A 16,783-nucleotide genomic window follows, 5' to 3' on the forward strand; every position below is an offset into this window, starting at 1 on the left:
CGCGCCGCAGCCCCGCTGCGGGCCACGGGCTGGGCTTTCCGGGTTAGCGGTGGTCTGCAAGTCGCTGGGGAGCTGCTGCGCTCGAGTAACCTCGTTCCTCCGTGGCACCGGGAGCGCGCCCCGAGAAAACGAGCAGACACGGCAGCCGATCTTTTCAGCCTATTTTTTATTTTTCTGAAAACCTTATTTTAATAAAAAGAACAAGGACCGTGGCAATTTCTCAGTCATACAAATACATGAAGTATACAAAGACGTTATTTGTGTTACGCACGACAGAGAGAAGGTGAGGCTGGCTGGCTTCCTTCCCCGCTGCAGACAGAAGGGTAAACAGGAGCAGTGTTCTGCCCAAGGCATCCCGCTGCCCTTCGCACCCGGCTTGGTTTGTGTCCTTGGGAAGAAATTAAAACGGAAAGCGTCCTCCCCGCAAGCCTCCCGCAGCGAGCGCGGAAGATGCCGACACGCAGCCGCTGTACAAATAGGTAAGACAGTACGTACATCCCCGGCTACAAATCTGCCCGTGTAGTTTTCAAATAAAAAACTTTTCTTAGGAAAAAAAAAAAACCAAACCACCCAGACAAACAACTGCTTATAGGTTTATGTTCTTATATTTGCAACTCGCCGCTTCTCTCCCCGCTGGCTTTTCATGCTTGTCCCTTTTCTACGGGCCTCTTTGGCCGCTCGAGCCCTGGGGAGCCCTCCTGGCTCTGAGGACGCGCTCAAATCCCTCTGCGATGCAGGCCGTGCACAGGGCAGGGGCTGCCCTGAACGGGGACCGACCTCCGCATCGCCTCCGCTTTCCCACGCAGCGGGACCAAGCGGCTACGAGGGGCAGGAGCGCCGCAGGCCGGGGCTACGCAGGGACCTGGCTGCAGCCCAGCGTCTCAGTCAGCCCCCCATCGCCTGGAGCACGGCCCCTCCTGCTCACTGCGGCTTTTAGGTCTGCAAGCACCACTCGATTAAAGCGTCTCGCAGAGGCTACAGCCACGGCTGGCCGTCAGCGGAGGCTCCCGGCAGCCCAGGCAGGTGCTAAAACTTTGCATTTGCTGCTTAAATTAAGAATACAAACCAGGCCCTGGAGGGGTTTTCTGCACTTTACCCTTCAGCTGCGATGTCACGCGTAATTTGGAGCGCAGGCACGGATCGGCGCTGCTGGGCAGGATGCTGCTGACTTTGCAAAGTTAAAACGGTAATTTTTAACTAAACAGAGTTTTTCCATTTTCCTACTTTTTAAACATCAGTAGCACAAACCAATTTCTCCAAATTCTGGTAATTTTTGAAGTGTCAATTAAAAAAACCCCACACCAAGCGTGTGTGTCCCCCCCAGGCCAGACGCATCTCCGGTTTGCGGCAGGGAGCTGGAAGCCAGGGAGGGAAGGGACAAACGGGGGCCTGGGATTCCGCCAGCCCGAACCAAACCCTCCCTCTGGGCACAACCTCGCCAAAGATCTCGCCAGCAAAAAAACCAAACATCTTTTCCTTGCAGCGCCGCTGCTCCCACCCAGCTACCCCCCGTCCGTCCTCCGCAGCTCCCACCGCAGCGATGCCCCAGGTCTGGTGTCCGGCAGCGGTGGGTCGGGAGGGGATTTTCCGTGCTGAGGGTCCTCACGCAAACCCCACGGAGCCGAAGGAAAGGCCCCACGCAGCAGCCATTGCCCTGACGGGCACGGCGAGTCACAGCCGGCGCCGGGCTGTGCCCGTTCCCCGCTGCTCTGAAGACCAGAAGGGCCGGCAGCTGCACAAACTTGCACGGCTGCCTCTGCATCCCATCCTCCCAAGAAGCTTCCCTGCAGGACTGAAGCCGCAGGGGATGCCCAGGGGCCCACGCTTCCCGCCGGCGGGTCCCGCAGAGCCGGGGCCCCTTTTCTGGGCAGAGCAAAGCGCGGGAGACCTGGCTGCTGAGCAAATCCCTCCTCTCTGCCTCTGCTTCCCCATCTGGGCAATGGGAGATGAGGGGACCCCTCCGAATTGCAGTTTCAGACCCGCTGCTGCAAAGTTCCTATTAAAATTATTGCTACTTCACCCTTTCCTGCAAAGGTGACATCCACAGCCTTTGTGACAACGCCATTTCTTAGACTAAATGCACAAAGGTGAGGCACCGGGGACCCATTCAACTCCCTGCCTCAAGGCTTTTTCGATCACAGGCACTTGATTATTTTTACTTATGTGGGCTTAAGAAACCGCACAGCACAGCATATACCAAGGGCAAGGGTAAATAACGGAGCAGCCTGAGCTGCCAGCTCTGCCGGACCGGCTGGGCTGGAAGAGAGCCCTTGGAAACCCCCTCTGGGCGCAGGGCTGCCTGCTCGGCCCAGCCGGGCTGGGACCCGCCAGATGATGCAGGTGGCCGTAAGGGCAACCGCGAAGCAGAGCAAAGCCCTCATCACCGAGAGGGCTGTGCAAACAAACCAGCCTTTAACCTGAAAGCTTTTTGGGGCGACGGGCGCTGCTGCTGCGTACGGCTGGCCCCTGGGGCAAGCCGTGGCTGCGCCGTCCTTCAGCGAGGGCTCGGGGCCAGGCAGGACACTTTAGCTCGAGGGATGGACTGGCCCTGAAGAGAGAAGCCCCCAGGCAGACGTCCCTTTCTCCAGCTCTGCTCTGCAGCAGGAAAGCTGCTGTGCCAAGAAGAGGCAACCCGCCGGTCATGCCAAACAACTGCAGCCTGTTGGGAGCTCCCGAGGGAGCCGCTCCGCCACCGCAGCGGGCTGGAGCCCCGCTCGCTTCAGACACGGTCACCTCTCGCCCTGCCAACTAGCCTGACCATTTCACCCCAAAGAGTATGACACCATCTGCTTGGTATGTCTCCTCCGGAGTCTTCTCCTGAGCACGTGAGAAGACCTCATCTATGTCTATATTGTCTTTGGTACAGAGCCAAGGGGCTCCAGCCATCTGCATCCATGAATCTGCGGGGACGGTGCCGGAATCTGAACCAGCCCCGTCCCGCTGGGGCAGCCGGCTCGCGGCGAGAGCACGCGTGCCAGCGTGGAAGCGGAGAGAAAAGCAGGGGTTTGCAGAGCGCAGCGGGTGCCAGGGCTGAGCGAGCCCCTGTTCAGCCAAGAGCTACGTCCAGGTGAGGCTGGGGACCAGTTGGGAGAGACCTGGAGCGGAGCACGTAGGAGCTAAGGCTTGTGGAAGAGAGGGGCTCTGCGCAGCATTGCTCGGACAGCCACCTTTCATGCACCTGCTACAGCTGCATTTCTGCCGTTATCCTGGTCCAAGAAGATGCCCTGACCTGCTCATCGGGCACCGAACGTGGCTCAGCACCTTCCTCTCCTGCCTCTCCAGTCCCCATCCATGCAAAACAGAACAGAAACGCTACCGAGAGCCAAGCAGTGGAAAGAGGAGAACCATGCCAGGAACAAGCCAACAGAACTCTGTGGAAACATTCAGCTGCTTTTTCATATTTCAGGGCTCCAAGAAAGGCAGCAGAACTGGGCCCGGGCCCTGGTGCCCCACAGGCATCCCCTGCTTCCCGCTCCCAGCCTGCCCCCAGCACCAACCACCAACAGGCACAGAGGCTTCGCAGCTGCCAGCTGCTGCAGAGAGCACCCGAGTCCTCAGAACCAGACACCAAACCTCCTCTTCCCTTCAAAAAAACAGCTGGAAGCTTCCCGTAACGACCCAGAGCGGTTGGGGACCCGACCGCAACACCAGCCTTTGCGTGCCAGGCTCTGCTTCCTCTGGATGACCCTCTGAACGCCCACAACCACTCTTAAAGATAAAACTATCGGCTCCTGTGTCGCCGGCTCACTCTGTGCTCCTTTCCTGACAGCTCTTGGGCTGTCTGGAGAAACCTGGGCCCCCAGTTCCCCCCCACGCCGTGGCAATGCTGCCTGCTGGTCAACAAGGGAGGGAAAAGCGCTGCAGGAGTCAGCTGCCGGGGGAGAACGTCTCCCGCGCCTTTTAAAGGAGCCCCGTGAGCCCAGAAAGCAAGCAGCGTCCACCTCGCCGATGGGACGTGGGGCACACGTGGCTGGGGAAAAACAAAAGGTCAATAAAACCAGTTTCTGATTTCAAAGCAGAAGGAGAAGGGAGAAGCACGGAGCCTGTGGGCTACGAGAGAGAAAAGCACGCAGCTTTGCAGCATGACCCATGAAAGTGCCAAGCCAGATCTAAGGGCTGAGCACCGGAGAGCGGGAGCTGGTTTTCTCAAGAGCAGGACATGTCTCCAAACCATATTTTGAAGAGACCTCATCACCCAGCTATGCAGGGCCGTTCGGGGGAAACCCAGAACAAAGCAGAAACAGCACGAGCCCGTCCCTTTGGTGCTTCGGAGAAACAAACTCTTGGGAGAGGGGAGGACCGAGGAGCCGGCTGGAAAGCCTACGAAGTCAGTGAGCTTGGGTTTGGGCATCGCTATCGCTGAGCGCGGGCTACCGCTCCTCTTCTGGGGCAACCTTCTCGCTAATGACCAACAACCGCCTGCTCCTCCCTCGCCCCGGTCTCCCTTCGCTCCCGAGGCGCGAAGCCGGGACGGCGCCGGGCTGGGGACCCTCCCGGGGCCTCGTCCTGCCTCCCCGAGAGCATCGCTTGCTCGGGACGGCGCCGAGCCGCGTGGCGGTGCACCGCGGCTGCCGGCACCGCCGCACACACGCTGCCAGCGAACCACACAGACCCTCTTCTCAATTCAATTTTGAAACCCTAGCTGTATTAAAAAAGTCTTTGATATTAATATTAATATTATTTATTATAATAAAGAACAGTCAAGCAGCGTGAAAAAAATATATCTTAGCTACATTACCTTAAATTGCCAAAAATATACACATTTTTCTCTTTTATTTAATAAAAAAACCAAATCAAAACAAAAAAAGACACATGCAACATACTAAATGAGACATCAGCATCAAAACGGGTAAAGAAATGTACCCCAGTGCAACTGAAACACAGATAATCTTTAGCTTTTATTTTTTCTTCCCCCTGCTCTCCCTCTTTTTCACAGAGATACAAATGTTTAATGTCGACCTTCGGGCACTGCCCCCTGCTTCTCCCCTCAAGCCACCAAAGGGACCTTTGGCTCTGGGCCAGGTTGAGGCGATCAGACAAGGAGCACGCTTCAAAGGGACCGGGCGCCTTTGGAAGATGTCAGAGCAATGTCTAAGTGCTATACGTCTCCTCCCCGACTCGTCCTCTCCAGCCCCGCAGAGCAGAGAGGCTTCGTACTCAAACCGCTGCCACCGCCACCAAAAATCGGTGGCGCGGCCGGGGGAACCGGGGATGCTGCGTAGCTCGGCCCTCCCTAACAGCGATCCTGCCTACCAAACCGATTCCTTGAATTCAGTCCTTGATTTCCAACCTCTTTCCCGTGCGTGGGCTCCCAAACGCTTTCCCAGGAGCGGTGCAGAGCCCCGTCCAGCACCTTTCAGCCTCCTGACGGCAGGCTCGCCCTTCAGCCCCTCTCACCGACCTCCTGCCAGTTCCCTGGTGGTGCCCAGGGATTTGGGCACCGAACCACCGACCAGAACAAGTTTTTTGTTTGTGCCGGGAGACCACGCGCGTTGTCCCGCGGCTCGCTACACAAGGGATAGGTGCTAACCGGCCTTCCCATCCCCTCTCTTCCTCCTCCTGACTTGTTTCTAATTCCAGGGCGTGAAATGTGGTTAAACGTTGGAAGAATTTCACCGGGTCCGGGCACGGTGCCAGACCCTTGCGGTTACCGACTGGTCTGAAGGCCGTGCCGATGGTCAGCATGCCAGCCAAACAGGTGGCAATGCAAATTTGGGACCTTAGCGTAAAAAAAGTAAAAAATAAAACAAAAATCAAACCCCAGACAAGTGCAGCTGGGCAAGCAGCTGGCAGAGACCACATTTGCACGTTTAACAGCCACCGTTTCACCCCTAGCACTTCTGTCCATCACCTTGCTGACCCAAACCAAGGAAGGTCTGTCCCCAAAGCCCAAGGACCTGTTGCGTGCCAACGGCTGGCAGGGACAGCCTTCACGTGCAGGCAGCCACCGCAGGCACAGACAGGGCACCGCAGGGCTGAATTGAGGATGGCAGCCCTGAAACGGCCGTGCTGCCTGTTGCCTTCCAGCCCGAGACGCCTCGGGCACGGAGGGGCGGCAAGGCCAGGGCCCCGCCGCCGAGACGGCTCCTGCACCGAGCAGAGGGCCTGCGCGCCGGGGCGGGCTGGGGGCACCTCTGCGGGCGGAGGGGAGGGGGAACAACGCGGCTTGGGCGGGGGGAGAAAAAGAAATTAAAAAAAAGTGCAAGCACACAATTGTGCCAGAGCAATTTTGGGGGCCAGGGAGCCAAAATTAAGAGTCAAACCGTTCGCAACTGAAAGATTCACGTTTTGGAAGGACCGGGCGGAGGGGAGGCGGCAGAGCTCAGCCCGCGACTTGCTGGGGCGGCGGCTGGGGCCGGGGCCGGTACCAGCAAGGGCACCGCTTCAGTGCTCCCCTCCACGGCTGTGCTGCAGAGACCGCAAGGAAGGGAGGCTTTTTTTTTTTTTCCCTGCATTTTCACTTTTAGCTGCCATCTCCATCTTTCCAATAGCTTCTGAACCTTGTTAAAACATTAGCTTTTCTTTATAAAAAAAATTATATATATATATAATATATATATATTTCTGAGCAGACAGCAGTGTTCTGCCCAGTTCACAGAACTGGAGGCTGAGATCAGAAAGGTATTTTCTCTCCTTTTAGCCTTATTCAACCATTGTGGTGACAATCTTCCAAACAAACAAACAAACAAACAAATAAAATAAAATAAAATAAAATAAAAAGGAAGAAAGATACTTAGCAGATGAGTTTCGCCTATAACAAGCTTTTCTAGTACTATCAGCACAGCCCCACTGCTGACAAATTTGAATAGTGCAAACTAGTTAGGGGCAGTGGGAATGTGCTGAAAAATATCCATTAAGGTCTGATAACTTCGGTTTTTTTCTTTTTTTTCTTTTTTTTTTTTAAGACCCTCAGAGTTTCTGTTAGCTGGAGTCTTCCCGCCTGCCCCCCGGAGATCTGGATTTAACCAGGGGATGAGGAAAAGAAGGGGCATTTGTACGTTTGACGCAGATGTTCCCCTTCCCCCAGAGCTGCCCCACCTGTCCTTCAGTCAATCCATCGCATCCAGGCTCAGAGGAAGCCGATTTCTGTGCTGAGGTTCCAGGCTGCGAGCCAGAGTTAAGGTCAAAAGGTGGAGAACAACGAAGGGTCCGATGTCCTAGCTCAGGAGACTGGAAATTGTCCCGTTGCTTGGAGATCCCTTTTCCGAAGTGCCCAAGACCAGTGGAAGAACGTGTTTTTGCCAGACTGGAGCGATTTGTGGTGGGTAAGAAAGAGCAGGTACTGGATTTGGGACTCTCTCTTCCCCACACACATTCCTATCTCCCAGCTTAGGCCTGGGAAACAACTGCCACGTTCAAACGCACCTTCTTAAGTTGGCTACGACAGGGGTAATACTGGCTACAGCCCCTTTTGCGAGCTGAAATTTTAGCCTTTGGAAATCTTGGAAGGAAAGAGTGAGAGGAGCAGGAGTGTGCCAGCACCGAACCGACAGCAGCTGGTAGAGCAGATGTGGCAATGTCCTTTAAAGAAGCAGGTGGCCTTCACCTCCTCCCCAAGCACCAGTCCTTACCCATCGCTCCACCGCTTGTGTCTTTTCAGGCTGGGTTTGGATCCAGCTGAGGTGACGGGGCTTCATATGATGGCTATAGAGAGAAGAGCATCCTAAGAGCCCAGCAGATGAAAAGCAGGTGAGAAATCTCAGCTACAGAACTTCTTCTTAACCTCCCCATCTGGGCGAAGCAGGCCACGTAGGCACTGCCACCAGGTCCCACTTCCCCAGCTGTGTCACATCCAGTGCCGCCTCTGCGGGCACTGCCAGGTTCCTCTGCACTGTGCAGAAAGGAGTCCTCAGCAGAGGGGCCTCCCTCCACCAAGGTCACGGCCAAGGATGCTCGATGCTTTCTAGTGCCTTGGCCTGGGGGCTACACACACGTGAACACACGCTTGCACTCACGGCAGGGAGGAGACTGGCAGGCATCGGCTGTGAACTCTCTCCTCCACTCTGCGTGGGAACACAGCTTCACTTTGAGCATGTGTGGCATGGACCAGGGCGGCAGGCAGCCCCCCACCTTCGCTCCTCCCGATACCGGGGCTTGGTCAGAGACGTGCTGTCTTCCAAAGCACCTCTTGGCATTGCCCAGCGGCAGGAAATGCTTCTTGGAAGCCTTGTGCTCATTGCTCTAACAGTATCAAGGTTGACTGTGGAAAGCCACATTCCCCTGGCTGAGAGGAGTTGGCTGCTGGTTTGTTCGGGGTGAGGGGGGAGCTTAGCCCTTGTCCTGGGTAAGAGGAGCTCCCTTTTCATTCATGCTCTTTAAAAACAAACAGAAAAAGAGACGCAGAGGAGACAGGTATCAGTACCGGACGGGCAGCAACACGAGGGGGCAGAAGCAGAGAGCCCTGCTGTGCTGCAGACCTGGCCCTGCTCACCGCGACCTCTCAGGCTCCTCCGAGATCAACGGGGACACGGGAGCCCCGGGTTTCCCCTCTGCCCAGTTCAGGCCGAACTGGCCCCTCGACCCTGGCCTTTGGCTCCTAAGTGTCTCCAGCCAGGACTGGACCTTCTGGGTACAGGTATAGGCCAGGGGAGGGACGGAGGGGAGATGAAAGTATCACACCATCAGTCCCTAGACACTGGTGGTCCAGTACAAGGCTGCTTTACAGAGAGGCTGTACACCTCTTCACAACCTCTCCTCTTGGGTGCAAGATTCCTTCTAAACCCTGGGTTTCAACATGCAGTCACCTTCGTATTTCATCACGAGGCTCCAATAGGGCCAGCACTTGCCAGGGGCACATCGTCCCATCCAAGTCTTAGGGTTAACGGAGACAAATCTACGGCCTGTCTCTGCCTTGCTTCTGCAGCAGGTCTGGCGTGTGTCTGCACACACCCATGGAAGGGCACCCGGGGAGCCTCTGTGCCTACCCGCGCCCCTGCCTGGGCCCTACAGAAGTCCTTGGAGGTAGGATCAGGACGTGACACTGGCTAGTCAGGGGTGCAGCAAAGCCAGCGGAGCATTGTGGCTCTGTCGCCTAAGCAGTGCCCTTGCTCCCCCAAGTTAACTGTAGCGCAGACTGTCTCTCCCCGGGTCTGTACAGCACCTAGCACCACGAGCTCAGTGGGGTTAGGGTAGTGCTAGCAGCATACGCACCGTTCCTTTCGGGGTGTTGCCATCGGCCTGCAGGTTGAGAAACGGGTTAGTCTGTGCTGTAAGGACGGGTGGGATGCCTGTCCCCGAAGCCAGGAGGCTGTTCCCAGGAGTGTTGAGCGGTGGGGTGGCCTGGGGGGCCAGGAGGGCATTGCTAGGGTTGAGCTGCTGGGGGGAGAGGGAGGCCAGGAGGGAGCTGCTGCTGGGGGGCGGCTGAGGGGCCGAGGTCATCAGGGCGCTGGTGCTGGAGTGCAGGGGGGCGGAGGTGGCTGCCAGGAGGCTGGTCATGGACAGCTGGGACGAGCTGGTCATCTGCAGCCGCTGCAGCTCCCTCTTCTGCTGGATTTGCTGCATCATCTGGAACACCAGGGCCTGCTGCTCCTGCGGGGAAGGGCGAGGAAGAGAAGTCAAAGGAGGGACAAAGGGCTTGGGAAGAGCTGACACCTAATCCAAAGGAGCCCCATCGGCACACTCCATCCCAGGCAATGCTACTGGGGACAGGGAGAAAGTCCTCCTGATCACATCTCTACAGGTCGAGAGGGGAACAGTCTGCCCTGTGTTCAATTAACAGCCTGTGCTTACGACCTTTCCAACCCCGTTGTTTCCTGAAGCGTAGGATTAGCTAACCCTCCCTAAGACACCCGCAGGCACACAAATCTACTCGGCTCTTTCCAGTCAACCCACCCACGGATTTTAAGCCTGTGGCATTCACTCTCCTGCATTTCTAGACTGGCTGACAATTTCCTTCCCCAGCCCGTCCCGCTTCACAGCTCAGCCCTGACCCCGCGGTCGGTGTAGGTGAGCCGGACCCGGGGGGAGCGAGGGCCACGGCTCACCTGCACCCGGAGGGACGCCCTCGAATCCAACCAAACTGCGGAAATCACTATAGCAACCATCGACCAATGCGGCAGGCTGAGAGCTGACATTGTTCCCCTACCCACAGGGATGCAGCTGATGACACGGTGACATCAGCTACTGTAAAAAGAAGCCCTTTGAAATTTGCTTTTCCCGGGTTATAAATAGCCTGACCCAGAAATCTATCCAAAGCAACCGGGCCAAGTTCATGGGAGATATAAATGAGCACAGCTTCATTGACAGGAACTGTTAGCACGCCCGTGCAACTCCAGCGCAGGGGAGGGACACCGCAGAGGTTTCTGCAGGGCAAGTGAACGCGGTTCTTACACACTCAGGAGCTTGTTTACCATCTATCTGTGCAGCCATTCCCACAACAGCCGGGGACGGGGCTGCTGTTTCACCCAAGAGGATGCAGGCAGAGAGCCAAGATCCTCAGAACAGCTGCCTGATCCTTTTTCTGACCCCGAAGTCCTCAGCCACCTACACAGTCCCCCTGGCATCTCCAGTTCTCCATGTCAGTGTGCCCAGACACGGCTCACCCACCTCAGGACTAAGCGATTTGGTGCTTATCTCTTTCTAAACTCAAGTAGTGTCCTCAAGCGAGATCCTCTTCTCCTGTGGGCCGCAGCACATCTGCGAGCCCAGAGACCAGCGTGCTCGTGGCAGCAGGAGCAGACATGATTTGCATTCAAAGATGGCTGGAGGAGGTAACAGCACTCCTCATTTTACGGTGGCTTAGCATTACCATGTTCTCACACCCTCAGGATGTGGGAAACTCAGATTAAATTTTTTCCTTTGTATGAAAAAGTTCAAATCCCCATCTCCTTCCCTCCGGGAGGTGCCGCACCTTCCTGCCTAAAGCTTTTCTCCTCGCTCCGCCCTCAGCAGCCTGGAGCCAAGGAAAAGGCACATGACTCTTGCAGCCCTGTGGGCAGGGGATTCACCTGAAGGAAGGAGCCCTAAGTTTTTCCCTCTGCTCCGAGGTTTTCCCATTAAAGAGCTCGTCAGCTGAAAGGTGCCAGCAGGCACACTTACCGGATTAAGCGGCTGGGAAGTCAGGAGCTGCTGAAGCTGCTGGAGCTGTTGTTCGTGTTGGTGCAAGACGTGCCGCTGCTGCTCTGTCAGGGGACTCAGGCTGGGCATGCTGCAAGGGGAGCAGGGCAGGGAATGTCAGCGCAGCCCATCTTGGTCCTGCATACGTAGGGCCTCCCTCCCTCCCGGTGCTAAGCTTCTGCTGGAGAGGGCAGGGCTGTCCCTGCGAGCTCCCCATCCTCACCTGCTCAGGCTGGTGGAGAGCTGCAAGGTCGGAGGCCCGCTCGCCTGCGTCAGCGCGCTCGGAGGCTGGGCGGCCTGAGCTCCGTTCAGATTCCCCAGGATCCCGTTGATGGGCATCTGCTGGCCTCCTGCCAGGGTCCCCATCAGGCCGTCCACCATGGGCACCGTGGAGAGGCTGTGGCTGGCCGTGGTGCCTCCCCCCAGCCCGCTGCCTGCCACCCTGGCCAGGCCATTCACCTGCTGCACCCCGGGCAGGGGTAGCGAGGCAGGACTCTGCTGCAGCATGGGCAGGGGCGGAGGAGTGCTGTGGAAGGACAGGGAAGAGCTGCTCCTGCTGGGGCAACCTGAATGAGGGTCCTGGGGGAGAAACGGACATAAGAGCATCGGACTGGGGCAGCTTGTGAAAGGTCAGCTCAGCTCCAAGGGTGCTTTGGGCAGGAGCTGGAGGCGGGAAGGGGGCTGCGAGTGCAAGTGCAGGTGTGTGCTCAGAGGGGTCCCAGAACTCAGACATGCTTTGCTGGATCTCTAGAAGTGTGGCCAGAATAACCTAGAAGCATTCTCACCTCACGCTCCCAGCCTCAGCTACTCTACTCCGACACTCAGCACTGAGATGAACTGAAGAACGGGCACTCCAGAGAAAGAAACCTGATTTCTGGGCCTGGACTAGAAGGCTTTATGAGCTGGATATCAAGTCAGAGTACCGGGACCGCACTGCTCTGTTCCCTCCCCAAGTCCCCTCCCCAGCCGGCTGGCGGATGCGGCGGCCAGCGTACCTCAGAGGAAGTGGAGAGCGAGTTCTCGATCCCAAAGCTGTTCTTGCATGGGGGGCTCTTGCTGACGCTCAAGGAGTCGTTGTTGCAGACTGTACGGAGGAAAGAAGTGAGGATGCAGAGTCAGGGGTGGAGCCTGACGTTGCCACAGCAATAGCAAGGGACAGTGCGTACTGCCAGTGGCTACAGAGAGATAAACGGGTCAGATCTGCCCCACTGTGACCCTCTCCTGCCCACCCCAGGGCACCGCTACGAAGGGGCACAGGGCGATGCATCCCACCGGTCCCCTCACCATTAGGAGGCAGGATGTACTGGGCCTGGCTGCCTGGGCCGTTGCTGCTGGTCACCACGGGGAAAGGGACGGAGAGCTGGACGTTGAGGAGCTGCAAACGCTCCTTCTTGGCCGTCAGCGTCATGATCTGCTCCTGGAGCCGCTGGTTCTCCTTCTGCAGCGAGTGCAGGGCTTTGAGCATTTCTACAACTGCAGGGAACGGAAAGGGGAAGGGGGACAGGGTCAGGGGAGAGAACGGGGGACGGAGGAAAGAGGAGAAGGGGATCCACAGGAGGTACTGCAATTAGACCACACTGGGGGAGGAGACTGGCCCCAGACCACAGTCCCACTGCCAGCTACTCCCCCACGGCACAGACTAGCGCTTTGTCCCCCACCCGGCTCCTTTGCCTGTGGGCAAAATCCCAGCTGGCTCCCACACAAACATGCACAAGGACCTCTCCTCCCACAGCCCGTGTCCTGAGTGACTCACTGTTTACGCCGGCTTCTCCGTTGCCCTGCTTCTCCAGGAGCTGCTCGATGTTTGGGGTAGCCTGGGGAACATTCTCCAGCTGCCCGCTGCTGCTACAGGACACTGTCTGGTCGAAGAGGGTCGGCAGGCTGCTGATGGGGGACCTGGGGAAGGGTCGGGGAGATGGCAGAGATGCTTCCCCAGTCTGCACCCGCACTCCTCTGCTCCCTTTCCCCCGCATCTCCTCTGCCTCACGCTGGGAGCGGCTGCGTCCCTCCCAGCCTCGGTCTCCTCTGCTCCACTTCAGGAGAGCCCTCCGCTCCCGTTAGCCCCGGCTCGTACTGGAAAAGCAAACCTGCCTCCTCCCCTCCCATCCCACCCCACTCCCACCCCAAGGAGGAGGGAAGGAGCTGCCTCTACTTCCCTCAGTCCCTTTCCCTTTCCTTGCTGTGTCATCCCACGGCTTCCCAGGGTACGGCCGTGCGGATGCGGAGGCACCCCCGAGCCTGGCGGCAGGGGAGGACTCCTGAAGGACACTCACATGGAAGAGAGACTCTCCTGGGGCGACGTCCCTCGGCAGCCAAAACTGCAGTCTTCCAGGTCAGGCTCTGGGCGGGGAGAGGGAGGGAGAGGCACAGTGTTCATAGAGCATCCAGCCCTCGCAGGTGCCCGGGTTTCTCACCCGAGGGCGGCGAGCGCCGGTCCCCGCTAGATGGGAGCACCGAGCAGCGCCGGGCCCCGGCCTTGCGTAACGGCCCCGCCCGCCCGCGCCTCCCTCCGCCCGCGGGAGGGGCTGCGGGGCCCGGTCGCTGCGGGGCCCGGTCGGTGCGCGTCACCCCGGGAAGGTGCCCGACGCGACCCCCTTCCCCTCGGCAGCGGCCGCGCGGTGCCGGCGCCGCAGCCCGGAGCGGCGGGGAGCCGAGCAGCGCCGGAGCCGGCCCCTGCCCCTGCCCCTGCCCCTGCCCCTGCCCCCGAAAGCGGCAGGGATGGGCAGAAAGCGGCTTTAGCTGTAAAGCTGCTGCGGGGGGAAGACGCTTTGCTCAGCCTGCAAGGATGAATCAATCCTGTGCAAAGCCGCACTCAGCTCTAAGTGCCACTGCAGCCCTCTGCCGCCAGGATCCTTTCCCCAGACCCAGCTGGGGTCCTCCCAAGTTTCCAGATGCCCAGCTCCTTTCTAAAGAGCTTACAAAAGTGCTTCAGTGTCCAGAAGCCACCCCCCAGACCCATCCCTCTGTCCCAGGGAGCTGGGACACGGCAGTGCTGGGGACGGAGCCGCTGTGCAAGTGCACATGTGCAGGATATTGCCCATCCAAAGAGTAATCAAGAAGTGAAGTATATTTATCTGCCATTTGCTTTCCATCCCCAGAGCCTGCCAGCCCGTAACACACGCTCCCCTCGCTCTGGGACGTGTCAGATGTTGTGAGTACAGCCTGCACCAGCTGGCTGCCTTGCCCCTCCTCTTCTTCACACAATAAGAGACATTTCTTATGTGCAAGAATCCAGGAAGTCTCCTGCAGGGAACACTGTGATTTACAGTGTAATGCCCTGAGCGGGGCATTAGTTATTGGCAGTATTTTCTACTGCTGAGAACAAGCAAACGCAGCTGTTGTTCGGCAGCTCTTACAGACAGGTATGAGTGGGATCCTGACTCCTCCATCCCCACGGGAATGTCTTCCTCGCCATCAATAACAACTGGTCCAGCCTTCCAGGGAGAAGCCACTGCTTTCTGGAGGTGACCAGCAGTTGCCAGTCAACAGCAGTCTCCCAGTATAAGACATCACATGGAGACAACTCTTGATTTTGGGGACACCGCCAAGCATGAAATCTTCCCAAGTTCTCCAACCTGGGACCAGCTACCAGATGGCTGGGAACAGTCAGAGCACAGCAGCGCTCCTCAGTATTGTTTCCATCCAAGGACCACCTAAACCCTTTGAAAAATATCCACAGCCCACCGTGCGCAGCTTTGCCGCAACCGTTTTAACTTGCAACCGAATAAACATTCAGCTAAGCTCTGCCTGCCTGCTTGTTACCGTCACGTTGTTTGCTTGCAGCCCAGGGAGGCTGCATGCGTATATACGCACACATACACATATCATCACACGCAATTCTGGTTTTCTGAAACAGTAGCAGGCTCCATATTCAATTGTCTCCTGGCCAACACCACCCTGTTGTCTACAGAACGGGGAGATGACTGAGTTATCACACCGAGACAGCACTTTCCAAGGCAGCAAGTATGAAAAAGAGGCTTGAAGACAACTAGAGAAGATAAATACATTTGGCCTGTCATCATAATGAGGCAGGATCCAGGACAAGCCGTGGGAGGAAGAACTAGACAGTAGCTAAGGGAGTGGGAAGATAAGGATCAGACTTTTTGTACTGCCAAAGGCACCCTGGTATCAACCTGCATCAGTGACAACAGTTTCTCAGTTCCCCCCATCTGTAAGACAGGGTAACACCACTTCCCTTCATCACATTAAAATTGTGAAGAGCTCAAATATTACGGCAATGAAAGCTACATCTCCATGGGACCTGTCTACGCACACGCTCTCAGGAAAGGTAATCTGAATTAAAGACAAGGCAGGATTACTTAAAACTTCACAACTACCCTGTCAACGACTTGGGATTAAAGCAGGCACCACGCTTTTAAGTGAAAATGGCCCCACTCAGGAGGCTTAATGCATGTTAATTAATCCCCCTGGAAAAAAAAGCGAATTTGGCTTCACAGCCTCTGGGTCACTAGCTCCAGCAGGAGGAGATAGCGATGGACAAACCTCAAAGGTGACAAAACCCAGGAGCTGTTCTGAAGGCTGCCTGGAACTGGAAGAAACACGTCCCGAAGCCTGTAAGATCCCAGTCAAACAAAAAGAGCAATCTTGGAAATGGAAACTAAGGATCGGGTTTTTTTGAGCACTTGTATGTTGGATTTTGCCTCCGTGATTCATTCGTTAGTAGCCGCAGGGCTGGAACAGAACCCAGGCTGCCGAGCCTCCGAGCTGTGCCTGAACCACAGGGCTAATCCTGACTGTTGACTCGCTTCCTTCTCCTGTCAGCACCTTGCCAAAATAACAGCGAAGGGGAAGTGGCAGTGGGTCATCTCTCTCTTGTCGATTGCCACGAGGGAAGAAGAGTCATCCCGTTCTTTCCTTAATTCCAGGTGACTGAATCACTCCTGACTCACGGCTCCCGTGCAATGGCCCTGACTCCCACTGGAGTCAGCCGCGCAGTTACCGTCCCGTCGCGCTCAAGCAGATGCAAGCTGCCGGCGGGGGCATACGGACAAAATGCTGCCAGTGACACACGGACAGACAGACAGGCACCTTCCACGGGCTTGCGAAGGTCATAAGTAAGCATACATGTTCATTCATGCTTTACATGCAGGCATGCACACTTGTTAAGGCAAATAAGGGCAGAGTGGTGTCAGATTATCCGGAGAACTCGGAGCCACCTCTAATGAGGACCGTGCGCTTTAAAGTGCTTGTCACTCAGCGTGACACTGGGCAGAGTTTTACCTCCCAGGAGTTCAGCATCCAGCATGCCGAGCTGCCAACATTTCTGGGCTAGGGGAGCATGAGACAGTTGCATCACTAACTGCAACATCTGAAAATCAGGAGGGTGCTTTTGTTTAACTACTGGTGCAAAACAAAAATCAGGCCCACTCTGTTTGGGGAAAAAAAGCAATCTTACGATGCTTCAAGTTTCCTGCTTATTAACCAGGCAATTTTCCAAGAAAAATGAATTTGCCTTGGTGGGAAAAAATGAGCAGTTGTAAGTAATTCAGTGTTGGCACGTTCATGTTTGGAAGTTGAAAACAGTGGATTTTGTTGCATTCATGACAAAGCCAAAGGGGAAGGGCAGAAAGTAATTCAAAACAGAAATGGAAGATGAAAATTAAAGAGTGAGAGATCTCTCTCATTAAAAAAAAAAACCAAAACCAAAAAAACAGAAAACAAACCCCCAACAAAAACTTTTAAGTTATTTTGAGCAAGCAAACGCTGA

At 56.4% G+C, this 16,783-nt stretch overlaps 1 protein-coding gene across 4 annotated transcripts in view; it reads right to left on the minus strand.

Moving 5' to 3' along the window:
- Positions 1-208: 208 nt before the first annotated feature.
- MLLT6 (MLLT6, PHD finger containing) overlaps positions 209-16,783 on the minus strand; it is a 51,619-nt gene continuing 35,044 nt past the window's right edge. For 3 of the 4 annotated variants that reach the window (XM_087769935.1, XM_087769934.1, XM_087769933.1), the window contains exons 13-20: positions 13,329-13,395; positions 12,809-12,951; positions 12,340-12,528; positions 12,051-12,139; positions 11,279-11,634; positions 11,038-11,146; positions 9,151-9,528; positions 209-8,313 (exon numbers count right to left, since the gene is read on the minus strand). In XM_087769935.1, the coding sequence (XP_087626061.1) occupies positions 8,269-8,313; positions 9,151-9,528; positions 11,038-11,146; positions 11,279-11,634; positions 12,051-12,139; positions 12,340-12,528; positions 12,809-12,951; positions 13,329-13,395 (1,376 nt within the window). In that variant the 3' untranslated portion in view covers positions 209-8,268. The remainder of the gene's footprint in view (positions 8,314-9,150; positions 9,529-11,037; positions 11,147-11,278; positions 11,635-12,050; positions 12,140-12,339; positions 12,529-12,808; positions 12,952-13,328; positions 13,396-16,783) is intronic. The other variant, XR_015707440.1, reaches the window with a different exon arrangement.

The sequence above is a fragment of the Nipponia nippon genome, unplaced genomic scaffold, assembly GCF_047370975.1.
Source record: "Nipponia nippon isolate SJK-2023a ecotype South Korea unplaced genomic scaffold, ASM4737097v1 scaffold_32, whole genome shotgun sequence".
NCBI classification, from domain to species: Eukaryota; Metazoa; Chordata; class Aves; order Pelecaniformes; family Threskiornithidae; genus Nipponia; species Nipponia nippon.